The sequence below is a fragment of the Polyodon spathula genome, chromosome 10 (genome assembly GCF_017654505.1).
Source record: "Polyodon spathula isolate WHYD16114869_AA chromosome 10, ASM1765450v1, whole genome shotgun sequence".
Classification (NCBI taxonomy): domain Eukaryota; kingdom Metazoa; phylum Chordata; class Actinopteri; order Acipenseriformes; family Polyodontidae; genus Polyodon; species Polyodon spathula.
This window is the reverse complement of record NC_054543.1, coordinates 30,882,892-30,910,443: the sequence shown is the minus strand read 5'-3', so window position 1 is coordinate 30,910,443 and position 27,552 is coordinate 30,882,892. Positions and strand designations below refer to the sequence as shown.

Below are 27,552 nucleotides of genomic sequence, written 5' to 3'. Positions count from 1 at the left end.
AGAATGCAAAAAGAGCTCAGTTAAATTGCTTTTCCCGGATTTCAATTCTTATTATTTTTTATTGATATAAAATTTGGAATCGGCCAATTATTCAACCCGGCTCACCTCTGCAACCCCCATGCTAACTCGGGAGAGACGAAGACGAGCACTCACGTCCTCCGAAACGTGCGTCAGTCATCCGCTTTTTTCCGCACTGCAAGCCCGCTGTGAAGCCATTACAGAACTACAGCGTCTGAGGACCACGCAGGTCTGAAAATTGCACACAGGCAGGCCTGCAGGTTCATTTGCAAGTGTATCTGATCTCACCTGTCTGTTGGACTCTGTGACCAGATCCAGCAGTTTCTCCACTGCGCTCCGGAGGTCTTTGCACACTCCCAGGATCATCTGCTCGGTCTCAGGCTCTAGCTCAGGGCCAGTAAAGATGCTCTCAGACAGTCGCTGGGCCAGTTCAAAGCCTTCGTCTCTCAGGACTGACCAAAGGCTGGTTTCATTGGCAGCTTCACTTGCTGGACTGTGCAAGTCACCTGTGAAAGAAAATGAAAACAAAGGCTTTCCAGGGTCTACTGGTGTGTACAGCAGCCAGCCCTCTCCAATACATGCTCATTTTTGTGCTTAAATGTAAATTACAAATCAAACTGTCTATAAACAAATGCCCTTCCCATAGTAATTGCTGGCAGGCAAAAATACAAAGAGCCTTATTACTACGCATCTGTTGGCCTACTTAGGTCCATCTGTTGTAGAAAATGTCCTTTATCGCCAACAGTTCTAACAGGTCAGTTCTCTGAGGAGTAACCACTCAGACAGAGAAGGTTTCAGTTCTCTCAGATAACATTGCATTTCTCCACATTCATAACAAATGGCGTCCAAGTGAGCTCTAATAATTTGTCTCCAGCTCATACCCTTCTCTTGGCCTGCTGGGTTCTTTCGATGAGGTTGTCCAGCTGCTCCCAATACAGTAAGGTTCTCTCCTCCAAGCATCTGACTACTGTCCATGCAGATGCCTATTCTTTGACTAATAACATCTTCAGTGGCAATGGTACTCCTGGCAACTTCTAGCAGGAGTTTCAATACTCGCTCATGAGCTTCCTGCAGACTTTTTCTTAATTGGGAGGTGGGGTGGGGAGAAACACAACTTTACTCATTCATATGCATTTGGACACATATGAGAGCTTAAACAAGCAAAAATAATAATAATAAAAAAATGTATGTAAAAACCCTCCACCATGGAACTGAACCCAGTTCAATTGACATCTGGGGTCTGAAATCCTGTACCAAAATACACCCTTTAATAAGACAACTCATGCAATGGGTTGTATACCAACACAATTATGCTTACCAGTTTTCACAAATAGAGTTAAAAAAAAGTTTGCATCTCTCTGAAGGGAGTGTGTGTTTGGAAACAAACACTGATAGCATGGAACTATTTTAGTTCATATGAATGTAAATCTATGTTCATGATGTTATTTAGTTCTATAACTCAGTGTTACTTCTCTAATATCCAAGTCAAGTTGACAAACATTTCAGTTTATTGTCTTCTTCAGTGTACTGACTGCTTCTTACAGTTGAACTTTACCAACAAATGCCACACAGCCCTGAACCTCACAGCAACAGTCTACAGTCTCTACCTCCCCAAGATTCTTACTGTTCCTCTGCGTTTCTGCTCAGGTCAGATCTCAGCATGGTTATCAGGTTTTCTCCCTCTTCGTTCTCACTCTCTCTTGTCTGTAGGAGTGTTTCCAGCTCAGAATCTTTCTCCTCCATCTCCTTCTGGAGCACAGAAACTTCTTCCTTTAACTGCGGGAAACGCAACAGGGAGGCAAGAGACAAGAATCCAGTCATTTCACCTTCGTGCTGTGCAGGGCAAAAAAGCACCCTGCTAACCCCCCCCCCCAAGATCTGTAACCATGTAAGCAGCCCTTAGGAAAGATGCAATTTAGCGCAGGCAAGATCGCAAAATGTGGTTATTTCAGTTTGCTACTGTTCAGAAATGTTTTGTCGTCTTGAAAATGGGGAAAAATAAATAAACAAACAAACAAACTTCTGTTAATGGAAGCAGCAAAAGATTTCCATATTCAACTTTTTTTTTACACTAAGCCAACAACAACAAAAAACAATTCTGCAGTTAATACAGCAAATTAATCTGGTTTCTTTCTGGGGAGCTAAGCTCTGAGGCAAGTTTGTTTAAAACACAAGATCACAAACACCCACTTGGAAAGGAAGGTACGGAGGATGAATGCACAGCACAGCTGGCAGCCGAAGTTCTCATTCATGCCAATTCCCGAGCACTTTGTTCAAAAAACATCTTTTAAAAGAGCTTGGACAAGTTTGAATTATTTATATACCATAAACTAAAACACCAGATTGAAAACCTGGTATCTGCTCTTCCTGTACTTAACAATGCACTCCCAACCACCTACTTTGGTATCTACATTGAGATTGCCGTGGCAACAGTGAGGAAAAGAAATAAGCCACAGGCCAATACCAACTGTACTGCTGAACGTTAAACTATCCTGAATCTGCCTTGGTGCTGAAAGATTGCAGACTAGGAGTACATAATCTTTACTTTATAAATCTTACACCAATCCAACCAGAATACATCAAACATACTGCAAATGTAAAATCAAATAGGTTCTGCATGAGTAACTTATGAAGCTGTTATGGGTTCACTCCCATAACTAACAAGGCATTACTTGTTACTCATTACCCATCTAATTAAGTTATCCACATACAGATAGGCTTTAAGGAAAAAATCTGCAAGAATAGTTTTCTGAAAGGACGAACTCATTCCACGCAGCAGTACCAAAAAAATAGCAAAATGAACCTAACACCACCAAGCGACACACTTACAATGAAATCAAAAATGGATTAAAAGTTGGAAACCACACTGAAGAAACACACGTAAATCATAATATGTAGGTCCAAAAGGTCAGATTATTAACCACTTTTCTACTAGGGGGGGCATCTTCATTTCAATGCTTAATTTCTTAAAAGCACATATAGCATAAATTCTAGTGAGGGTTTGTTTTGAAACCAAGCATTTCTCCCGCAGAGACAGAGTAGCCACGCAAAACAAGTCTATCTCAACTTGTTTGAATCGGTGAAGGACAGCGAGAAAGCTGTGATGCAACCTGACAGGATCACTCAGGACAATGCTTACAATCAAACCTGCACTTCACAGGAATTGCCCAATACAACAGGAACGCTCACTCTTTACTCAAACCCACTCTGAACCCAGGATTTTTTCAACAGGCACCTTGCCATTTCGATTGTGATTTTGATTTTATTTGTTTTATAAAATTCTAAAACAGAGCCCCCGTAGCTAGGATAGAGTATTTTAAACAATAACGTGAAAAATCTGTATTAAGGGGGTGATGTTTCTTGTACAATGCACACGACTGGAAACTGTTTATGTCATGTGAGCACATAGAAAGTTTATTCAGAGAGCCAGTAAGCCACCAAGTAATTAACAGTTTTTTTTTTGTTTGTTTTGTTTTTTTTAGCAGGAATCAAAAAAAATAAAAATTAACCAGAAAATGCATTACCTGTGTGATCACAGCTGCCTGCTCTCTGATCTGTGCAGTTAACTTGTCCTTCAGTTCTCTGTAATTCTTGTCAGACAGCTCATGCTTTTCAGCAAACTCTACATCATGTTTCTCCAGTGCAGCTTTCTTCTCTGCTTCAAACTCCTCCTGTATCAGATTGTAGAAATGAAGGTGGTACACAAGGAGAGGGCATTCTACACTAAAAAAAGAAGCTCGGGTCCCAAAGTCTCATAAGAACAGAAAGATGTTTCTTTAATATTAGTAATATTAGTAGTACTAGTACTAATATTAGCAGAATGCAGTTAACTCGCAGTAAATCAGATTACCAATTGATTTAAATACCTAAAAAACAGATATGGAGACACTGGAAATGTAACTGTTGGTGATTGCTGTTTATACCTGACTTTCAGAAGGCAGTTTTGCTTTGTGAATTCCCCCTGGAAAATTGCTGATGCAATAAAAAAAACAAAAAAACACATCTACAAACTCATTCAGTGCGCCAAGCTCATTACACAAATGAAAAGGCTTTCCACTTTTTTTCTCAGCAGTAGAGCCAGTACACCCAGTTAAAACAGAGTGCACTGAAGGAAATGATCAGTTTAAATGAAAGTTAGGGTGTCATTACCTGTACCTAATCACAGCATGCAAATGTAAAAGCCCCAAAGGAATTTCAGCTCCTGTATGTAATTACCAGTGCACAAAGACAGAGGTTTTATGTTACCGTTCAATTAGTCCAAACAGATTTTTAAACATACATAAAACCATATTAGATTGATAAATAGAACAATGAATAAAAATATAATGTAAAAGGAATATTTCCGAACATAGGTACTATGCAAGACACATGTCTTGAAACACTGATTTAATGGGTCCTTCTCTGACCTTGAGCTGTGTTATCTGCTGCTCCAGCAGCACCTCTGACTGGCACTTGAGCAGCTCAATCTCCTCCTGGAACTGACGGTACTGGCGAGATCTCTCCTCCTCAAACTGTTCCTGGACAGCCTCCATTTCAGAAGCAGAGGCACTGGAACACTCCTAGAAACGAGATACGGCACAGCAATATCCATGAACAACATGCCTATGGGTATGGAAATTTCAGACACTAAATGGAACAATAGAAAAGAGCGGTTTTGTATAATATCCTACCACACTGGACAGCTGGTAATGTCACTTGTATTGGGGCTTAGTGCTTAATTATACAGTACATCAGTGAACATATTCACTTTCTGATAACAAAAGTATAGAAATATTTTACCACTCAACACTACAAAGCAATACGTTTGAAATGAACACCACTAACAGTAAGTCTCAACCTGGGTGCACTTTAGAGTTTTGGACTGATTTGGAGAAATCCTCCTTACCTGTTGTTGTTCTTGGTGCAATGCTTCCAGCTCGTCTCTCTCTTGCTGCAGTTGCCTGCTGTACTCGTCCTGCTGCCTGAGCACCTCTGTGGTGTGGAGCTCCTGCATGGCTCTCTGATGCTGCTCCTCCAGCCTCAGCACCTCTGCTCCCAGCACATCTAGCGCCTTGCCCTGCTCCGCCTCCAGAACACCCCTCTGAGACTGCAAGGCAGCCTCCAGCTCCACCTGCACAAAGGCACAGGCCACAGAGGGACTTGTTAGTTCAGGCAGTGCAAACACCTCAACGTTCAAGCTTCACAAAAGAAGCAGTGAACTACTAAAATAAAAGCACAAAATGAGACCTTAACAGCTTTGCTACTGAAGTTATAAATTGCATTTATTTATTTATTTTAAATGCATGCAATTTGGAGGTTTAATTCGAAATGTCTTTTATTGTTGGAGAACTGCAAAGACACAGTTGATCTTTAAAATGTTAATCTGAACATGCAGCACTCCCAGTCCAGGGTCAATCTGAGAAAACATAAGGCAACCTTGTTCCAGTTATAAAAAAACACTCTATTCATTATACTGCTCTGCAACAAAGATTTGTGTTTGTATGCATACCAAGAACAGGGCACGAAATAACCGATGGCACAGGCGGCAATTGCCACAGTGCCAAAGCTGCTTGCCGCAATGCCTCCCAAATTAAAAAATAGGCTCTCTATTTCTTTTTTGTTATTTTATGAATGAGTATGAAATCGCCTTGGTGCCATTGGGTTGGATTTATGTTTTGCCTCGCTGTCCCCTTGGTGCCCCTGAATATACACACCCAACGAAGGCAACAATGCCTTGCCCTTCATGATCTATTTGCATGCTGATAATTACAGGACAAACTACATTGTTTGGCAGTTTAGTAATTTAAGTTTTTAAACAAACCATTAAAAATTCCCCAAATTCTGTTACTGGAATAAGAGTAAACATGTACCACCTAGTAACTAAACAGTTTTAGGAAAAAAAAAATTAAAACAGAAACAAAGTAAAAATGTAGTTTTGTGATCTCGTTCTATGTAATAAATTACCTGTAGATAACTGACCTTATCCTTAAACTTGGGACACTTACTATTGCATCTGACATTTATACTTAAAATAAACAAGAAATGCATAAAATGCTGGGAGCAACTGAAATGTTCCTATTACCTTATGAGCTTCCTCCAACTCGGCCACCATGGCTTTGAATTTCTCCATGTAAACTGCTGCTAGTTCCTTCCTCAGCTCTTCTGTGCTAGACTTCAGCTCTGTCTCGTGCTCTCCCTTCAGTCTTTCCAGCTCCTGAGCTAGAGTCACCTCAGCGTCCTGCTTCTCTCTCTGGAGATCCTCTCTGTGCTTCTGCAGCGTCAGGTCAAAAGAGGACTTCAGATCCTGGACGACTCGCGAGTGCTCATCCTGTATGGACTGGATTTTTGACAGGCAAGTAGATTCCAAGGTGTCCATATTAGACAAAAGCCTGGCCTCCAGCTCCTCCATCTCAGTCTTGTGTTTAGTCTGGAGCTCTGCCTCCAAGGCTTCCATCTGAGCCCTGTGCCCCTCCTTCAGACCTTGTTCTAGGGTCTCCATGCTGGCCTGGAGCCTCTGCTGGAGCTCTGACAGCTGTTTCTGGTCCTCTTCTATCTGTTTGCTCTGGGCTTCCAGTTCTTCTGCGTGCCTTTCCTTCAGCTCCCTGAGAAGAGTTTCTTGCTGTAAGGTGAGCTTTTCAGTTATCTCCTTTTTCTCTTTTGTGAACCTGAAAGAACAGGCTCATTAGGGGAATGTTCAGGGAAAAATAGGATACTCAATCTTTAAACACAACTTTCAATGTAAAGTGCATTATTAACCAGACTCATTGGTGGTACCAATCTAATGTAGACCTCATAACCAATGCTTGCCTTCCATTAAACAATAAAAAGGATCCATTGTTGGTACTGCACCATTAAGAAACTTGGACAGTACTGTACCAGTGTAAATAACAGGTCTGGGTTATGAACTTTATTCCTACCTGCTCTGTGTCTCCTGCAGTTTGACTTCAGACTGCTCCTGAAGGTTTACGTTCACCTGTTTAAGTTCGTCTGCCATGGTGGCTTTAGCAGTGGCGAGCTCACCGTCGCACTGAGCTTGGATCTTCTGCCTGAGCAGTGTGATCTGAGGAGACTGCTCATTCTCCAGGCTGTCCTGCAGCACCTGGAGCCGGTTGCGTTCCTCCTTGAGCTCCTTCTCCAGCTCTGTGATCACGACTTCCTGACCGGCTTGAAGACGCTTCATTTCCAGCTCTCTGGCTCGGAACTCTTCCGTCAGAGCCTGCCTCTCTCCCTCAGCAAGGCTGGTGAGCTCCTCTCGCAGGGCAGACAGCTTCTCTTCACAAAGGGATTGCAGCTGCACTGTCAGGAGCGCCAACTCCTCGGCCTTCTTCTCAGAGAACTCTTTAGCTATCTTTTCAGCTTCTTCTGTTTTAGCCTCATCTAATTTCAGTTTAAGGTCCTCCAGAAAGTTTAGTTTAACCTTTATATACATATATAAAAAAAAGAAAAAAAAAAGTTTTTCGGCTTCTGTCTTTAAGGAATAGCAAGCTGGCAAAAAAATGTATTTACAATATGTATTGTAACAATATACTACTATGCTTGTCATTCTTCATTCTAAATAACACAAGTTCTAGTATTAACAAGACAGCAGTATAGATGGCATGCTTTTCCAATTGACTGTACTGGCATTTATTTGCACATTTCTTTATTTTCAGTTCAGAAAACTAGTCAGCTGAAAATGAGTAGGTATAAGGCCTCTAGTACTAGACAATGTACAGACTCCCACCCACCCCAACCCATTTGTTTCACCTGTTCTATGCTTTGTTTTTGCAGCTGTTTGTGCTGTGCAGTGATGCTCCTCATGTTTTCAGCATGCTCTTCTTGAAGATGCTCAATGCGTTCTTCCAGCTGTTGAATGTGCTCTTGCTCAGACTTCATCTGCGACAGTTTAGCGTGATGTTCCTCCTCCAGGGAGTGAACCCTGTTTATTACCTCCTCCTCAACCTGCCGGGCAGCCTCCTGGGCACTCTGCAGACGCAGCTTTGTGATTTCTGAAGGGAACATTAACCAGACGTATTGTTAAATGGCAACATAACTTACTTGTAAAACCAATGCTGCCCTGGATGAAGTCCAATATAGTATTGTGTGTTCAATGTGAAAGTATTGGTAAACATTTAATTTGTAAGTAAGTGACTGACCAATACAAAGCTTAGCAGTGGTGTCAGGGTGCAGGAGTCAAAAAGGGTCCCATTTGTTTTATTTATTTTTTGTTCCCATATCCAATTAGGCACTTATGTACACTGTGATCAGTCACCAGTTAGAAAATCAACAGTTAAAAATACTTTTGGATTAAACAAACCTTAATATATTGGACCTTATGCCAGACACAATAATTTCTCAGGCATAAATGTAATTAAAATAAATAAATGTAAATAAAAATAAATGTAAATAACTTGATAACTTGGTTTGTCACATTGTTAAAAGCAAATGAATCAAAGCCTGGAGGACTCTGGCTTCAAAGCACAGCTGTTGGTAACAAAACTCTCCACTCTACCATTGAACTGGATGGATATTGCCATTGACTGGCATAAGAGGATAATAAAAGTCACTTCAATTAAATTCAGGCTATAGAAGTTTTTCCAATTACAAAATTTACCACCAAAAGCACTGGTTATCAAGTGTTATATATATTTTTTAATTTAAATGATGTATTGTGCAAATGTAGCTGCAAAAAAGTAGTACAGCTTGTGGAAAGCTGGCATTACATATTTACATACAATCCCATGCTCATTAAATACAACACATTGATCACATCTAACCTTCGATATGGCTGTCAGACAGCTTAGCCCGCAACTGCACCAGCTCTAACGAATGCTTTGTTCTTAACTCTTGCATTTCTGAGAAGTAACGATCTGCAAGATCAGTTTTCACTTGTAGTAATTCTTCTTTGTGCTGAAGGGATAAGGAGGATCTTAAGGTTTTCAGCTCGTGTCTGTGTCTTTCTTCAAACTGTACACGAACGGACTCCAACTCTTCCTGCACAAAAAATAAAAACAAATTAAACAGAAAGCTAATTTATGCAGTACTCCCTTATGCCATTCGATAATTAAAAAAATATTGGTTAATTCACAGTACGCCAACACTACATTGACATGTAGTGTAATTTACAGGCCTCAAAATATATTACTTCTAGCTGAATGATAATTGAACTGTGTAGTAACAACTAGTGAATGGCAATATACAAGATATAGTTGTACACTGAGAAAAGGGAATGACCATTTAGAAGTCTTGTATGTTTGCATGCCAAGGTGTTTTTTTTTTTTTTTTTTTTCTAAAGCTTCCCATGTTAAAGCCTTGCCTAGTTTCATACTGTTTTCCACACATGAACCATTTTGCTGCTAATGATGCATTCCATGCAGCCATTGGTTTCTGTAACAGCAGCATCGTACCTTGTGTTGTTCCAGTTGTTGTGTTAGCTCCCCTAGGAGATCAGTTCGTTCCTCATTCAGTTTCTCCTCAGGAAGAGCACTACAATATAAAACAGCATAATTAAAAAGCTACCATCATTGGTAAATACACACTTTATATTGGAGCAGCTACACCAATAATAACTCCATCAATCACTGAATCTGTAATATTGATGCCAACCCTATCCACCATGTGGCTAATGGGTTTCTACACAACAACACTAGACCTGTGAAGTGTTATTTCCCACACACTAGGTTACTTAGGTTTGAAAAGAATAAGGCTACATATTTTTGAAGAAAATATCACCTTTATACAACTCTTAGCAATATATATGTTAGTTCTCTAGACTGCAGCCAATTATTTCTCATTTTAGAAATACAAGCACCAGATAAAACATTGTGTTTGTATCTGGAGATACAACAGATACTATAAAGACAAAAAACAACTTTAACTATGGGATCCCCAGGATAAAAAGGGTTCAAAATCAGAAAAGACGCTTGTTTTTCATAAACTGCATACCATCCTATTGAGCTTTGAAAAGCTACACAAAAATGTAAAGTGCTTTTAAAACCAATATTACGAATGCAGTATGAGAGACCTGGTGTCAGCAGTCTCCAGCGCTCCCTCCTCTAGGCGCTGCTGCAGCTGTGCAATCTCCTCCTTGTGTCTGTCCTCCGATTCAAGCAGTTTCTGTTCAGAGCGAGTCCTCAGGTGCTCCAGTTCAATCTCACTCTGTGCCCAGAAATCGAGGCGCTGCTGGTCAAACTCTTGTTTTAACTGTTCAATGTCATCAATGCAAGACGTACGTGCCAACAGCTGCTCTTTAAGCTCTGAAAAGTAACAGATCTTCAGCTTTATGTTAGCTTCATAAACCGATAGACTAAAGGATTATGTAAAGTATGTTAGAAGAAAAAAGCATTATATAAAATTATACAAAATTGTATTCAGAGCATTAACAAATCATGCTGCTAAGAAATTGTACAAAAAAAAGAAAAAAACCACAACACCACACACAATACATACCACCCAGCTCCTGATGGCTGGTGTGCGAGTTCTCAAGCTGGGACCACAGGTGTTCAATCTCCTGTGCTGAATGTGCCTTTAGATCATCATACATGGTCTGTAGCTTCTCTAACTGTTGACAGATAGAAAGGAGGAAAGCAGGGTTACATTAACAGCAGGCTCTTTTCTATCTGGACATCAGGCCTGATCAATAAAGCCCTGAAACAGAACTAAGTAAAATTATTAAAAAAAGGAAATTAATTTCCTTAATATATCTTTCTAATACCATCTATAATGAATCTAAAAATTACTTTAAGCCTGCATGATCCAAAATTTGCCACAGAAACTATTTTAAATGCTTATCTAAACTATAATACATAAAAAACTAAAACATACCAGATTTTGTATGCAAGTCAAAACAATAAATGTAAGACCTTCAGCTTGCATGTAAAACTAAAAACTCCAAGTCAGCTGAAGATCAGAAAAAAATGTAAGTGTAAAAACATGCAACAGATCCATCTGAATATTTTTGTCTATCCTTTACAAAGGGCACTATTTAATATGCTTTGTACAGTACTTTTAAGTGACTTCATTTTACAGATTTCTTAAGAGTTTCCCTTGCCTCTTTACGCAGTTCCTTTTCTTTTCCTTCAGTTTTTGTGCCCAGTTCTTGAACACTAAGGTCATGCTCTTGATGTAACCTTTCCTTGAGATCCACCATCGAAGTCCTGTGCAGCTCTTCCAGGTCCTTGAGCATGGCTAAAAAAAAATTTTAAATTAAAAAAAAAAAAAAAAAAAACTTTTATTAGTATTTATGCCTGCTCTATGTGTCAATTGTGTTTCCTTACATTAAAATTCTGTAGTGTCCTCCACTTTAAATAATCAACTAGATAAAGACTCACATGCTGCCAGTTCTTTGTCGGCCATCAGACGGCTCAGTTCAGCCAACAGCCTCTCACGCTCTGCCTCCTGGGTGCCCTGCAGCTCCTCCAGCTCGGCCTGTTTCTCAGACAGCTTTTGCTGCAAATCCACAAGGCTCTTCTCGGCATCGTCTTCCCACTCCTGCAACAGAGCCTACAGACAGAACAGGAATGCAGGCATTTCAAGATCTTCATCAGCGCAATGCTTTCAGGAAAAAAACTTCCGCAACATTACCTTCCCTGTGCTAATCGCAACATCTTAAAACAAGGAACAAGCTGGTTCTATTATTGTAGAGGACGAATCCAACACCAGGCTCTATTTTGAAGTGATTGTCTAGTATTGGAAGTACAGCAGATGCCACTTATTAACAACCTCTCAGTTCCCAGCAAAAAGTTGCCAATAAGCAAAAAGCCCCTGTTTTCAAGTGTCTTTCTATGGAACGATATATACTGTAGTTTCACAAATATGGCACTGAAATACATGTGTTTTAAATGTTAGTGTTAAAAAATGAACATGAGAAACATGAAATACCCAAACAAAAAACAATTTTTTTTCACCCAGGTGTAAAACACCAAAACAAAAGTAAGTAGGCTTAAATAGCACAATTGTCCTTATAATGAATAAAGCAAAACAAAAAATGTGTTGTACTTACAATTCTAAAGAACACACTTTTAAAATAAGAAATTGTCCAGCGTTGTCTGCTTTTTACAATGTACCACCTCCCAGTGTAAATCATCTAAATTTTGCGTGCAGCTTCTTAGCCAGTTTCAAAGCCACAATTCTGCCTCAGTCCACCAGAAACACAGTTGTGAAGTCAGTGTGTTATAAAATCTGCATGAAGCATGCACATAAATCATGCAAATGTGCTCTGTAGCACTGGCAACTAGTAATAAAGTTGACAATAAGCAGCGTGCAGTTGCTAATTCCATTAACAAGGGACAGGATTGGTTCCTGAGAAAATAACCAAATATTGTCTTTATCAGGGTTGCTAATAACTGGCATCGACTGTATAATTATTTTCCATACCTCTATTTTCTGGCTATGTCTTTCATCCATCTGGCTTTTCATTTCAGCCACTTTCAACACCCAGTCTTGCTTCATTTCATCTGAAAAAAAAAAAAAAAAAAAAAAAAGCAGTAGTCACTTCAACATACAGTAGATCAGAGTCTTTAGAAACAAACTACTGAATGTATTGATAACTTTAGGGGAAGTTCATACTGACCCATCTCCTGCAGATGTTTGTGTGCGAGCTGTTCAGTCACTGCACGATGTTGCACTTTAATTCGCTCCAGTTCAAACTGCTGGCATGTCTGCAGCATTGTGGTCTCCTGCGCCCACTTGTTATTGAGGCTTTCCTGAAGCTCACTCAGCGCAGCTTCTTTCTCCCTCTGCAGGTTGGACTGGGACAGCTCCAGCTGGGCTGTGTTCAAGTTGGTCAGGCTGAGCCGCAAAGCCTCCAGCTCTAGATTTTTCTCAATCTAACACGACACAAATAGTAGATGCCATTAAGTTGCTGGGAGAGTTGAACTGCATGCAACAATAAAAAACAAATTGACAAACGCGAGACACATTTTCAGTGCTGCAGTAACTACCACAGATAAGAAACTAAGTCAGAAAAACAAATGTTTTGTATGGTATACTAAAGGAGGAACTATTTGTTAATGTAGTTTATAGTTTTAGAATTCTGATTGAGAGTTCCGCAGTTATGGGTGATTCTACCACAGATCCCTCTCAAATTTAGTTTTCCAGTTTTTCTAGTGCTTATCTTTGTGCCCTGGACAGGTACCAGAAGTGATACAAGAACACAGTGGTGGTGGAATCAGGAGACAGCGAGTAGCGAGAGTAGTGGAGGCTCTATTGATTCTGACCTGGGCCTGCAGCTGTGTTTGGTGAAGTTCAGCTTGGTGTGCTTCATCCATTTGCTCTCTCAGGTCATTGAGCAGCTCCTGATGCTGGGAGGTCAGCTCTACTTGCAGGTGTTTCATCTCTTCCTTGTGTTTTTCAACAAGGATAGCAATCTCGCGATCAAAGTCATGCTCATGCACCTGGTCCAAAGAAAATAAAAGCACCTCCAAATTAAAACAGGACCCTCCAGGACTAATAGCTGGTTTTAGAGGCAAGTAATGCAATGGGTCACATTTTGCATATAATGTACATCCAAACTAATTTACATACTTTTAAAAGGATGTTTTGTAAGAGTGAGGCCTTTGCCAGACCATGGAAATTGACCTTTATTACAGAAAGGAAGGAGAAAGTGTTAATGTATGTTGCTATAATTATTTGTTTATTTAGCAGACGCCTTTATCCAAGGCGACAGACTAGGGTGTGTGAATTATGCATCAGCTGCAGAGTCACTTACAACAACGTCTCACCCGAACCACAGAGCACAAGGAGGTTAAGTGACTTGCTCAGGGTCACACAGTGAGTCAGTGGCTGAGCCAGGATTTGAACAGGGGACCTCCTAGTTACAAGCACCTTTTCATTAACCACTGATTCACACAGCCTCCTATAATCTGCAGAACACAAATTAAAGTTTGGGGGGGGGGGGGGGGGGGGAGTTTAGCACAACGATAAGGCAACCAGCTACAGTGTTGCCTGTGCTAATCAGAGATAACCACGGCTTTAAAGTTAGTTATTACTTCAGCAGCAAGTTTCTACAGAGAAAAGTATGTTCATGTTTCTCTTAAGGTTGAAGCACATCCTACCTGTTTAATCAGAACAATCTGCTTCATTTGTTCTTCCTCCGGTCCAGTCCTCAGGTCAGTCACCTTTTCCTCCATTTCCTCATTTAGTTCTTTAATCTGAAGAAACAAAATAATACTGTTACCTCTGCCGCTTTAAAAGGTTGCAAACATTTCTATAGAACTAGCCTAATGCCACTTGGGATTGGCTCCCATCTGCCAGATTAGGAAAATCCTGTAATTAAACTAATTGTTCCCATGGATCCATTTCCATTGAAAACGCACTAAAATCCAGAGGCCCAATTCAAATTGAAATTTCAATTCCTAAAAAGAAATTTTCAAAATCATCGCCTTCCTTTTACATTCGTATACCATTTTAAGTCTGGATGTTGATTATATGTCGAAATCGATTATTAATATTGACGTTTACTTTAGAAAGAATTTACTGTTGTTTTCGAACTTTATTTTTTAAATCCATGCAGAGAATAGGTGAAATCAACCTTTATGCTTTAAAAAAAAAAAAAAAAGACTTTTTATGCCATCGAAAAACATCTAATTTAGCAAAACCCCTTTATCATATTCAACACGCAACAAAATCACACTGAGCTATACACTTAAAAAAAAACGTTGTAAACTCAGCATATGTAAGTGTATTACACAGACATTTATAGCATAAATTTGAGTAAAAATAATATGCACAGGACAAATCATTAAATAGTTCAACAGAACTAACTTGCACTTGTTATTCTGAGTCTGAGCTCCCCCTCTCCTGCTTCAGCACAGCCCGACTTCACTGGAAGACAGGCAGAAGGGCCCACTTTGTCCTACCGCGGAGACTTCAGCCGTCGACCAGGGTATTGTGCACAATATTCATTAAGTGTTTTTCTATTGCGCCCCATTTTCAAATCAAACTAGTAACTGTCACCGCATACCTCAAAGCAAAAGCTTATACACCTTAACCGGCTAATTTTAAAAGTAGGCGCATTCTAGTACTGCATCAGTCAAGGAGATCTGTCAGAACAGGGTGAAACTACATACTAATGGACCACTGAGATGACTGACAGCGACCCCAGGCCATTCAGAGCGGAACGGAGACGGGACAGACAGCAAGTATAAAAGCTACACAAACTAATGATTTTTAAATGATTATTTATGGCAAGAAAATAGCGTGTGGTTTTACTGACGTTTATCGTATAAAAATTTATTTCAGTCAAACTCATATTTTTGGAGAATTCAACAGTTTACGAGCTTTACTGATTAATATCAAGGTAGCAAGCCTAATTATATGCAAGCTTTGAGGCTTTAAATATGATGCAGCCTTAAAGTCTTACTTGTGATTCATTGTGTTATCACTTCTTTAACACACTGCAAAATTCAAACATTTAATTAATTAATTGAAATATTTATTTAAAAATAAAGCAAGCTGAATTTTGGTGAATAGGGCTGATAATATGCACGTCTATACAAAATTTAATTTGTGACTGGTGGAACATGGGGGGATTTCAGTGTGTAAAGAAGCGGGCGGCTGAAGGCACACGCTTCAAAAGACCTTGGGTGTTCATCTTCGCCCCTCGAGTCAGCGCAGGGGTGGTAGCGGTGATCTGAGCCTAAAAAATAACTGGACATTCTAAATTGGGAGAAAATAATAAAATAATTGCCGACTACTAATGGGGAAAAAAAAAAAAAAAAAAAGAAAATGCGTGTACACTTAAATCTCAGCTTCTTTACCTCAGACTGATGGTGTTCCTTCAGCTCGCTTTTCTCTTCCTCATAGCGCCTGCAGAGCTCTGCTTGAGCCGCCCTCACCGCATGGTCCAGCTTCTCTGCCTCTTTCAGCCAGAGAGGCTCGACTGCCTCATTGCGAGTTCTTACCAAGTCTGTGATGGACTTTTTAAGGTCAGCAACCTCTGTTTTCAAAGCACTTTCCTTTTGAAGATACTCCACTTCAATCGTTTGCAGATCAAGACTCTTGCTCTTCAGCTGCTTTCCTAGATCTTGCCTTTCTGACTCCAGAACGTTTTCCAAGTTATTTACCTTGATCTCCAACTCTGAAACATTTTGCTCCAGGAGAATCTTCTCTCTGGAGTTCTGATTCTGTGCTTCATCTGCATTCAGTAGATTTTGTTTGATGCACAACAGTTTTGATTCCAAGTCCGCTTTCTCTTCTGCAAGATTCTTCAGAAGATCCTCTCTCTCACAACACTCAGTTTTGAGCAAATTAAGCTCTTTGCACAAAGAATCCTCAAGTAAGGTTTTTTGACTGAGCAGCTCAGACGTAGTTTGGCTTTTAGCTTTCTGGGCTTTAAGCTGCGTCTGAAGCTGGTCACGCTGAGTTTGTAGAGCAGCTAGTTGGCAGCCAAACAGAGTCTGAACTTCCAGTTTATCCACATCGCCATCAGGAAAAGACTGGCCAGTTAGATCCGCAGACCTCTCAAGGTAATCTTTGGTTGACCCAGACATTTTTTGTCCAGGAATCTCACTATCTAACACAAACCTATAATGATCAGAATGACCATTACTGCTTTGATCTTCTAGCCTGCCCTCAGCCCTTGAAGCCAGGTATTTGTCCATCAGGATATTACCTTCCTCTGCATGACTCGCTAACTCCAAGGTGAATTCCTCCCCTTGTGATTCATCAGTGGCTTCATGCTTTACTTGATCTTTTCTAGCTTTGACTTTGTTCAGGTTCTCCTTGAGGTTCCCTATTCCTTGCTTGTAGCAGACCACTCTGTCATCATGCTGGGATTCCAGCTGCTCTCGAAGCAGACGGATCTCCTCGTCATGCTTGCTCAGCAACTCCTCTTTCTCCTGATCCAGTGCCTGCAGCTGCATGTTGTAGCTGGATATGTCTACTTGGTACTTTGCCCTCCAATGCTTACCAGCCTCCTCTTCGTCTGTCAGCTTTCCATTCAGGTCCTCAATGATGGTGTTGAGCTTGGAAATGTCCCCGTTCAGCTTCTCCTTCTCGGTTTTGTACTGCAGGGCTTGATATTCTACTCGATTCAGCTCCTCCTGCAAGTGCTTCAGCCGGTCCTCCATTTCCAATCTCTCCCTCTGAAATTCCTCCATCTGCTCTTCTAGTTTTCTAGAAAGTTTCTCATTATGGCAAAGCTCTGTACCCCGGTGTTGAAGCCCAATTGAATGCTGCTCTTGGTTTGCAGTCAAAGCTAGCATATAATTCTTTAACTCCAGGATCTCCTTGTCCCGGAGTGAAAGTGTATGGTGTAACTGAGACATGGTACGATCCAGTTTCTGAGTCAGTTCCTCTTTTTCATCAGTTATTTTATTTAGCTGGGCTTCTGTATTTTTTAGCTTATTTGTCATGTAAATAAGCAGATTTTCTTTATCCTTGGCACTCTACATAAAAAAAGAAAAGAGCATCACGAAAATAAGGAATTTTTTTTTTTTTTTTTTTTTTAATCAAGGAATGAATATTTTATTTATTGGGAAATTGAACCACTATAGTACCAACTACAATAAACAGGTATAGGCTTCATCCAGCGTGATCTTTTTTCATCGTGGCAAAGTCCTTATCATTCAGTTTCCAATATACCAAAAGGCAGCTTATGTTTTACATTTTTCAGGCAGTAACTGTTCACATACTTTACCTCACGAGAGTCCTCTAGTTGCTGCTCCGGTTCTTGTCCCTTCTGCTCAAGAGTTTCAAGGTGCAGGCTCTGGTCCTTCAAACAGAGCTGAAAGACCTGCATATGTTGCTGGGCCTGGGCAAGCTCCACTGAACCAGGGCTTTTGGTCCTTAGGAGTTCACTTGCCTGCAATTAAAGTGCAGTGTTGACTACAGCAAGAGAATACTTTGATAAATACATTTATTTGTTTTTAAAACATCACTACAGAGCAATGGAACTTTGCAGGTTTCAGACAACAAATGATGGAGATCAGGATTCTAGAATCACCAATACAGGTCAATCAAGGTATGTTTTATTGCATTTATTTCTTAAAATAGGAAGTTTGTCTTGAGGAAGAGTTCCACTGTTGAAACCATTGGCTAGGAATTGGTTTTCTACAGCAGCATTGCAAATCAGATTACTGACTTTCACCCTGCAGCTACAATGCATTTCATGAATAATTAAAAACATGCTCCAAACGTATGGTACATACATTATTTAAGCAAAAAAAAAAAAAAAAAAAAAAAGAACAAATCTGTATATATCAATATCAAATAGAAGACTGTCTTGCAAGACATACATACACACACATATATATACACATACACACATTATATTATATTGTATGTGTGTGTGTGTGTGTATATATACATATATATATATATATACATACATATATACACACACACACACACACACACACATGCATATACATACATATATACACACACACACACACACACATATATACATCACTTAAAATACAAAGATAATTCTGTGACGAGTTGAAGCAGTCCTGTTACAGGCTCACCTGCTGCAGCTGTAAAGCTTGGATTTGATTCGTTAGCTTCAAGGCTTCCTGTTGAACCTCATCTCTATTCTCAATGGCCTGCTGTAAATTTGCTGTCAGCTGATAAATGGTATCATTCTGGTTCTGCACAGCTGTCTCTAGTTCCTATAGGATTTAAAACGCAGCAACAAAATATATTAGCTCCATCAACCACATCAGTTGCTAGTCTGTCATAGGTTGATTCAAACATATACAGTGGTTTGCAGAAGCATTCACCCCATTGCAAAGTTTTCACATTTTGTTGGCACCCGAGCATGCTCCACAACGCTTTCAAATTAGACTTTACATGTAGAATCTACACAAACTACTCCACATTGATAAAGTAAAAAAATGCATATAAACTATAAATAAGTAAGATTTACAGATAAAAACAGATTAATCTCACTTGCATAAGTATTCAACCCCTTTGCTACTGCAGCACTAAATCAGCTCAGGTGCAAATGACTTGTTTGAAATGGTCACAAAATTAGTGAAATGGTTTCAGCCTGTGTGTACTCAAAGTCGTTTAACTTGTAGATAATTTCCCTCAGGTATATAAAGACTTTCAAGCTGCAACTCGCATAGTGATCCAACAAAGCAACCATGAAGACCAAGGAGCTTTTGAAACAAGTCAGGGATAAAGTGGTAGAGAGGCACAAAACAGGAAAAGGGTACAAGAAAATTTTAAAGAAAATGATCTCAGCACAGTGAAGTCCATTATTAAGAAGTGGAAGATGCATCATACCACAGAGACACTACCCAGATCAGCAACAATGATCTTGAGAGATCTGCAAAGTTCTGTGTCTGAGATGGAAGTCAGTTTTCAAACATCAACAATCAAAGCTGGCCTGCATGGACAGGAGGAAAGAAAGAAACCATTACTCAAAGAGTCTCATCTTAAAGCACGTATGGAGTTTGAGAAAAAGCATGTAGATGATACTGCAGATGTGGAAAAAGCTGTTGTGGTCAGACGAGAACACAAATTGAACTTTTCGGTCTAAATTCCGAGCGTTACGTCTGGCGCAAGCTCACACTGCACATCACCTAGTCAACACTATCCCAACTGAGTTGATACTTGGTGGAAGCACCTTTGGCAGCAATTACAGCTGTGAGTCTGTTGGGATAGGTCTCTACCAACTTTGAACACCTAGATTTGGCACTATTTTACCATTCACCTTTACAACACTGTTCAAGCTCTGTCAGGTTCCTGGGGGAGAGTTGATGGACAGCAATCTTCAAAACAAGCCACACATTTTCGATTGTATTTAGGCCGGGGCTCTGACTGGGCCACAAGGATATTTACCTTTTTGTTCCGTAGCCACTCCAGTGTAGCTTTGGCTGTGTGCTTTGGGTCATTGTCATGCTGAAAGGTGAACTTCTGTCCCAGTTTCAGCTTTCTTGCAGAGGGCAGCAGGTTTTCCTCAAGAACTTCTCTGTACTTTGCTCCATTCATTTTCCCTTCTATCTTGACAAGTGCCCCAGTCCCTGCCAATGAGAAACATCCCCATAACATGATGCTGCCACCACCATGCTTCACAGTAGGGATGGTGTTCTTTGGTTGATGTGCTGTGTATGGTTTGCGCTAAACATAACGCTTTGCAGTTAGGCCAAAAAGTTCAATTTTTGTTTTGTCAGACTACAAAACTTTTTGCCACATGGCTACAGAATCTCCTGAGGTGTTTTTCTTTTTTTCATAATTCAAATGGGATTCAAGGCGGGCTTTCTTGAGTAATGGCTTCCTTCTTGCCACCCTACCATAGAGGCCAGATTTGGGGAGTGTTTGGTATATTGTTGTCACATGCATATTCTGACCAGTCTTGGCCATAAAGCCTGTAGCTCTTGCAAAGTTGCCATTGACCTCTTGGTAGCCTCTCTGATCAGTCTCCTTCTTGCTTGGTCATCCACTTTGGAGGGACGGCCTGATCTAGGCAGGGTCTGGTGGTGCCATACACCTTCCACTTCTTAATAATCGTCTTGACTGTGCTCCAAGGGATATTCAAGGCCTTTGATATTTTTAATACCCATCCCCTGATCTGTGTCTTTCAACCACTTTGTCCTGGAGTTCTTCTGAAAGCACCTTGGTGCTCATGGTTGAGCCTTTGCTTTGAAATGCACTACCTAGCAGAGGAAACCTACAGGAACTGCTGAATTTATCCTGAAATCATATGAATCGCTACAATTTAACACAGGTGGAGGCCACTTAACTTGATGTGTTATATATTTATATATATATATATATACTATATATATATATATATATATATATATATATATATATATATATATATATATATATATATATATAAAAAATTCAACATTTTGCAGATAACTCATCGCAAAGCAGTTTACAATAATGGAAGGTACTGCAAACAGATACAACCACAAAAATACAGCAATTGCAACGGCATTTCCACACAAGCCAATGTTCCTAAACTCTGACTTCACCCAATAATAGCTTACACACAGACAGATAGTGAGAAGCATGTGTAGTAAAAGTCCATGGTCCCCCCCGCCTTAAATACAGCAAGCTTTTCTCTGCCGGTATACAATCATTGGCTGCATTAGCCTCACTTTTACTGTTTCAAGGTGCATCTCAAATGGCTGTGGATATTGCTGTGAACTTTACATATTTACTTGTGGGCTCACTAACTGATGGTTGAAGAATAATGTGCTGATGGTTCTCATTGAAAAACTTGAATTACATACATTTTCTCATACAATTTTTTTTTAACAAGGTAATGCCTTTGGCTTTAGATCAGTTTTGAAAATCTTGCTTTTTCAATGAACACATTAAGTACTTAAATTTTGTACATGTGCGTTCAGCTGTTAGTTTGTGTTTTACCTACAGTATACTTCAAAGTATTAGTTCAGTGGATGCCGTATCACCGCACAGTACTGAGGTACAGTGGTCCAATGCATGTCATACTATTGGAAAGCCAAAGGGCACAATTAATATTTAAGTTCTCATACTTTAACAGCCATTTAGATTCCTTGATTCTGTAAATTACCACAGTATGCACGAATCTAGTTCAGGATGTGTGTAAAAATTATGAAGCATATCACCCAAGTCTTTAACCCTAAAGCCCTCATTCCTACATATGAATTTCTACAGTCTTATACATAATGCTTATCCCATAGCTTATCCTATGCATCACTAATGAAAACTTTGTTAAGTGTAACAACTAGGGATGTAATAGGTTAAACGGTTAACCAAATGCCACCGTTTTTACACAACAGTTAACGTATAATACAAATTGATAAAATGTGTCTAGCATTTTGTGTTTTAAAAGTAAATATCCAACAAAACACGTGCTCTTTACGCATTGCCTCTGAACTCCTCTGCCTGTAACTTTTTTTTATTTTTTATTTGGCAACTCAAAGTCAGATTAGGCATGACTATTCGACTGAAAGCATCTATCAAACTAGTCTCAAGCTGTCAATTTCCGGTGTTCGTATGCGGAGCGCAGCAGCTCGTGTCAAAATAGAAAAGTAAAGATGGAGCGGTCAAAACTGGAGTAATGAAGGGGAATCGAGTGGCGCTGCAGAAAAAGAAGTGCCGACTACAAGGACCCGATTAGCAGTAAAAAAAAAACAACAAAAAGATACCTGAAAAGCTTGCGCTAATGGCTTGCTTTGCATGGTTTCCTGGCAGATATTTCCGATTGCTTAAATATTCTTAACACATCACTCCACGGATGAGATACATTTGTCTTTTCTCTCACTGAGAAAATCGAAAGCTGGCTTCATTAAGCTTTCCTTGTGGTACGATTGCGTAACCTGTGGCACCCTAGAAACATTTGCGTAGTCATTTTTATTGCTAGAACTAGGAGTCACTGCTCTATGATAACTAATGACATTTTCGTTCATCTTTGGAGTGTACAGTGGTTTAAATTATTATTTTTTAACTAAGGTATTTTAGTTCAGTAGCTGAGGGCACAGTTAAAAGTTTAAAGTTGCAGTTTATCTGTGGTCATTTCAAGCAAAAAAAAAGGGCATACATCTTTACATACTTGCTTTTAAAATGGATTCATAGCATTAATTCATAAGAATGTTAAACTATGAATTGTTGATTGCTACGCTAAGTTTATGGGACGGTAACATGTACTTTTTATTTTTTTTAAATGGTGTTTTATTTTATGTGAAACCAGTGTCCTCTGTAGTGGATTGAGATTAACTATGAAAGAGATACTATAGACTTAGAAAGGTTTACCTGTACACATATCATCAATGTGACACAATCTCTATTTGTGCTCTAAGCTGCCTCTTACTTTTGTTAAACAAATGTCAATGCATGACAAAGATTGCAGAAAAGAAAAAGAGATTAAGAAAAAAGGACCTTAAATTACTGTACATACAGCATTATGTAAAAGATATTATAACTGTGTTTCTGGAATGACGTAGTTACACTCACCCCCTACCAAGAAGTTGTTTGAACTCTTATGTAAATATGTAGACAATGAACTGCTCTTAAATACAGAAATGCTTTTTAGACACAAACACGCTATTCTCTTCAGTTACCTGAAGCTGCTCGGTGCCTGCCTGAGCAGCCCATTTCTCTTGCAGCCTCTCTCCCTCTACAGTGAGCTGATCAAGAGCAGACTGCTTTCCAAGAAGACTCTCCTCCACAGCTGTTATCTGACTGCACTCCTGAACCTCTAACTGAGTAAGCTCCGCCAAGCTCGAGGTCAGCTCCTAAACAAAAGGGTTCAATAAAACAAACAAGCAAACATGATACACCCTTCGCGAGCATAATCACAAGCCGGGGAATCATCCACAAGTGCTCCCGGACAAGCTGGAAGCTCTGATAAAGCAACTGGAAGCAAAGGAGAAAAAAGGAAAACTAACAGGATTTATTGACAGAGACGGAGGTGGGAATCTTAATAGAAATGTAATGAAAAAATGACACAATGCTGAAAACTGTAGACAAACTTACTTCAGCATTTGAGTCTCCCAGTGTACTTGAGCTTGACAATTCACCATCAGTCTTTATATTAAAAAAGAGAGAGATATTAAAATATAAAAACAGAAGCCAACAATTCAATAGGGATAGTGTGTTTGTTGAATAATTTAACAGGTGTTATGATTAACTTCACTGCAGTACTACACAAATTACCAATGACAAAATACACAACGCACACACACAATTTATCAGGCCAATCTATCTGAAATCCACTACTCACTTGTACTTTTTACACTCACTTGATGTTCTGCTGTAGAAGAACAAGCTACTTAATCCTCCAGTTTGGAATGGTAATTGCATTGTATTTGAAGAGGCAGCTTGGCTTTCAACAAGCTATATGCTCTGTGGCAAGGTTACGCCTCTCCAATTAAATGTCTACGCCAGTGGTTCTCAACCCTGGTCCTGGGGGAACACTGCCCTGCTGGTTTTTGTTCCAACCAAGCACTTGAACTAATAATTTGCCTAATCTGATCTTTTTAAATAGAGTACCTTATAAAAAGCTCAAGAATTTATGTTCATTATATAATTTTATGCCTAAAGTGAAATCTCCATCTGTTTAAAGTAATTAAAAAGCTCAGATTAGGCACATTATTAGTTCAATTAAGGGTTCAATTATGTAATTGAGTGCTTGGTTGGAACAAAAACCAGCAGGGCAGTGTGCCCTCAGGACCAGGGTTGAGAACCACTGGGCTATGCAACGTCACAAGCAATGAGCTTGAATTGACATTCACAATGATAAGGCCATGAAGTATGACAGGTGCTATAATACATACTTAAATTAAGTGGCAACTGACAATCCATATAGTGTCATCATTTTTGCACAACATGCCAAAGTCCACCATCGGCAAGTCCAAATATCAGTATGTGTTTTGTATTATGCAAATAGACAAACTCATGATTTACTAACATTAAATATATTATACAGTATATATTAACTATATGCATCTTCCTATTCGGAGTAAATCGTAAGATTATCTTTATTATAGTATTACAATATAAATATCTAATCAATTGCAGTTTTGACATTTTTTCTATATACAGTGCTTCCCCTTTATAAGCCCGAGACAGACAGCTGGACAGTTGTCATCACCACACTGTAGGTTGTGTACTCAAATATAGTTTACATATATGGCCAAAAGTTTTGCATCACCTTGTAGATTATTAGAATGCAGACAAAAATCCAAACAAACTACATAACATAATTTTGGTATTTTATTTAACACCACGCAATCTAGAAACTACAAAATGGTATCTCAAAAGTCAACAGGAAACTACCATAGTAGTACAGTATTTCATGTTAGACTTTGAAATGTCACATTTTTTAATTTGTAAAAAACTTCAAGGCGATATGTAATTTAAATGTCAACATAACATTTTTAATTCTATAGGGCGAGATGCAAAATTTTTGGCCACAGCTGTAATGCCCACCATACAATCTACTAAATAAAAACACTGGTTTGTTATCAAAGTTGTTTTTCTGTCATTTATATGCAGGTATATGAAATTAACCATCTAAGCTGACAGCAAGCAGCCTACTACTAGTGTTAGAAAATATATCCTTTTACAGCCAGTTATTTAGTAAAAATAGTAGTGAACTACAGAAATAATTTAAAAAAGAAAGGCAGGAAGGATGCTTATCAGGGGCAATGTACAAAAGACTGACTTACCTGTCCTTGTATGAAACATGGGAGGGATCAAACAATTCAGGGTACTTGGACACCTCCGTAGACAAGTTTCATTCATGATTTTTCCTGGCAAGCATGTGTTGTTACCACTTGGCTGCGATTGGCTAATCCATAGACGTGACCACGCGGCAGCCAGAAAAAAAAAATGCTGTGGTTTCGATTTGAGCGGTACAATAATGCACTAACACTAGTATTCTCGTTATAATGCGGAACACAAATAGCACAGTCTCTTAACTATGGCTCCTGACAACAGTATTATAAAGGGGGACCACTGTATTATAAATATGACTGGACTCACCTCAGTTGGCGTTGTGCTCTGTGGTCTCTGTGCTTTTTTTTCTACCTCATCCTCTCTGTCACCCCAATACTGCCCAGCAGCTATTGGGCACTCTTGCGCTGGAAGGTCATGCGAGTGGAGCACTGTGCCCTTCCTCTTCGGCGTCTTTTTCGGCGGACTCGCACCATCACTTTTTGCTTTTCGTTGTCTGAAGTGAGCAAACTGCGGATAAAGGTGAAGGACAGGTAGAGAGACAGGTAAGTGAGGAACAGGTAGCAAGACCAAAGAACCAGCATGGTTGCTGGAGACCACCTTGGCTGGGCCACGCATACAAACAGATACTTCTGTCAGCAAAGCAGTCTCTGTAAAGAGGACAATCACAGCACTGCCATCAAAGACAACAAAGAATTCAAGAAACTGCTTTAAAGCAAGTCGTCCAGATCAATGTCCTCATTCAAAGCACAAGTACCATGCCTTCATTTTGCAACAGGCCAGAAGCAAATCCAGAGGCTTTGTTCAACAAGTTTGCAGTTGACAGGAATAAGTTTACAATTTTCCCCAAGACAAATTAAGGTTTGTTTAATGGTGCAAATATTCGTCCGATTACTCTAAAACAGTCTTGTCTAATTCTATGGCCAATCTCTCTACAGCGGTTTAAGCTGCTTAGGACAGATTAGAGCATTTGAAACAGAGGCACTTCTGTGCAGGCAGCATCTCTCATGATTGTCTCCTAGACAAAAAGGGCTTGATATCCATCTAACAGGAAAACCTCCCAAAAGTTAATAACAATAAGTGCAACCAATAGTACTGATACTGTACATCTCCATAACAGACTGCCAGGGGCTAATTGGCAACTCTGCAGACCTGCATCAAATCTTAATGAGAACAGCTATTTTACTATGACATGCAGTTCTAGTAATTACTTTACAAATAATTAATTTTTTTTTTTTTTTTTTTTTTTAAAGTCTCCTTCATGCTTGTATCACAAGAGGTGCCTAAACACAAGAAATGAATGTAAAAATGTAGACCCAGGTGGGACATTTGAATTGCTGCAATGAAAAACTACATATAGTGTACAATTTTAGTAGAGTGAGTTAAGCAGTGAAAATGGTTCTAAACTAGCTCTTTTTTTATATAATGTGTTCAAAGGCCAGCCCTGCAGGTGTCTGCTCTGGGCACTACTGGGCGCCTGGCCAGCAGGGTTCGCTGTTGAGCGATGAGGAGAAACAGTCCCTGTCGGTTTTACCTCCCTAACCCAAGGGAGCGCCAGAGCCAATGCAACGCTTCTGTTGGAGTCCCCAGTGAAGACTGGCAAACTTCACTCAGCCAGGACGTGAACCTGCGCTGTATGACTCACCCTGCGCACCACACAGCAGCGTTTCTACCAGGTGAGCCACTTGGGGACCCCCTTTGTTTATTTAACATGCAATCTGGCACCAGACACTACTAAACTTACATAAGGGTACATTTGAATACTACTATCTATTATTAGGACTTAGATTAAGATCTAATAACATTTTAGGTTTGAAATATGTGAAAATCCTAAGGGGTTCTCAAACTTTCTCAGCACTGTGTGCATGTGTAATTAATTTATTTATATATACACACACATCTCTCTATATATATATCGTTAGAGAGATAGATAGATAGAAATAGAGAGACAGATATACAGACAGACAGACAGATAGTTGTGCATCAGAATGCTTCACTTGTTCTTCAAGGGTTTCTGCAATGGTGACTGGTCCCACATTGAATTCCATAGCACTCTTGGTATTGAACATGGCTAATACAGAATACAAATGCATTTTTACTCTAAAAGAACCAATTTCCCACCTAGTTGTTCTGCACTGGTAATGATATGGCCTGAGCAGTATATCATTTTGCAATTAGAACAGAAATGTATAGAAGGACATTTTAAACTTTGAGGTAAAACAGGCAAAAATGACACCCCCTTTTTCTGAATGTTTTAACTGGTTCCAATACTGGTGTGTAGTTTCTACTGCAAAGATAAAAGGGAGTGGGGAAAACCACCAATACTGAATTACAGTACTGTATGTCTGTATACTGTTTTGTTTTTAAAAGTAATGCTTAACCTGCTGCAGTCCCCCCCCCCCCCCATCAACAGCTATCAAGACACACTGTGTAGTATCAGCTAGATGTAAATCACAA

The 27,552-nt window shown here is 39.6% G+C and overlaps 1 protein-coding gene across 1 annotated transcript in view; it reads right to left on the bottom strand.

Moving 5' to 3' along the window:
• Positions 1–25,160, bottom strand: part of LOC121321934 (pericentrin-like) — a 50,557-nt gene extending 25,397 nt beyond the window's left edge. The window contains exons 1-24 of the mRNA XM_041261323.1: positions 25,134–25,160; positions 22,980–23,153; positions 18,444–18,587; positions 17,615–17,779; positions 15,735–17,363; positions 14,031–14,126; positions 13,194–13,370; positions 12,548–12,803; positions 12,352–12,431; positions 11,307–11,478; positions 11,027–11,163; positions 10,426–10,537; positions 10,001–10,232; positions 9,384–9,462; positions 8,754–8,970; positions 7,744–7,985; positions 6,915–7,414; positions 6,080–6,662; positions 4,904–5,128; positions 4,425–4,577; positions 3,543–3,689; positions 1,643–1,794; positions 900–1,099; positions 307–524 (exon numbers count right to left, since the gene is read on the bottom strand). Coding sequence (XP_041117257.1) covers positions 307–524; positions 900–1,099; positions 1,643–1,794; positions 3,543–3,689; positions 4,425–4,577; positions 4,904–5,128; positions 6,080–6,662; positions 6,915–7,414; positions 7,744–7,985; positions 8,754–8,970; positions 9,384–9,462; positions 10,001–10,232; positions 10,426–10,537; positions 11,027–11,163; positions 11,307–11,478; positions 12,352–12,431; positions 12,548–12,803; positions 13,194–13,370; positions 14,031–14,126; positions 15,735–17,363; positions 17,615–17,779; positions 18,444–18,587; positions 22,980–23,153; positions 25,134–25,160 — 6,117 coding nt within the window. The remainder of the gene's footprint in view (positions 1–306; positions 525–899; positions 1,100–1,642; positions 1,795–3,542; positions 3,690–4,424; positions 4,578–4,903; positions 5,129–6,079; positions 6,663–6,914; positions 7,415–7,743; positions 7,986–8,753; positions 8,971–9,383; positions 9,463–10,000; positions 10,233–10,425; positions 10,538–11,026; positions 11,164–11,306; positions 11,479–12,351; positions 12,432–12,547; positions 12,804–13,193; positions 13,371–14,030; positions 14,127–15,734; positions 17,364–17,614; positions 17,780–18,443; positions 18,588–22,979; positions 23,154–25,133) is intronic.
• Between the last annotated feature and the right edge of the window lie 2,392 nt (positions 25,161–27,552).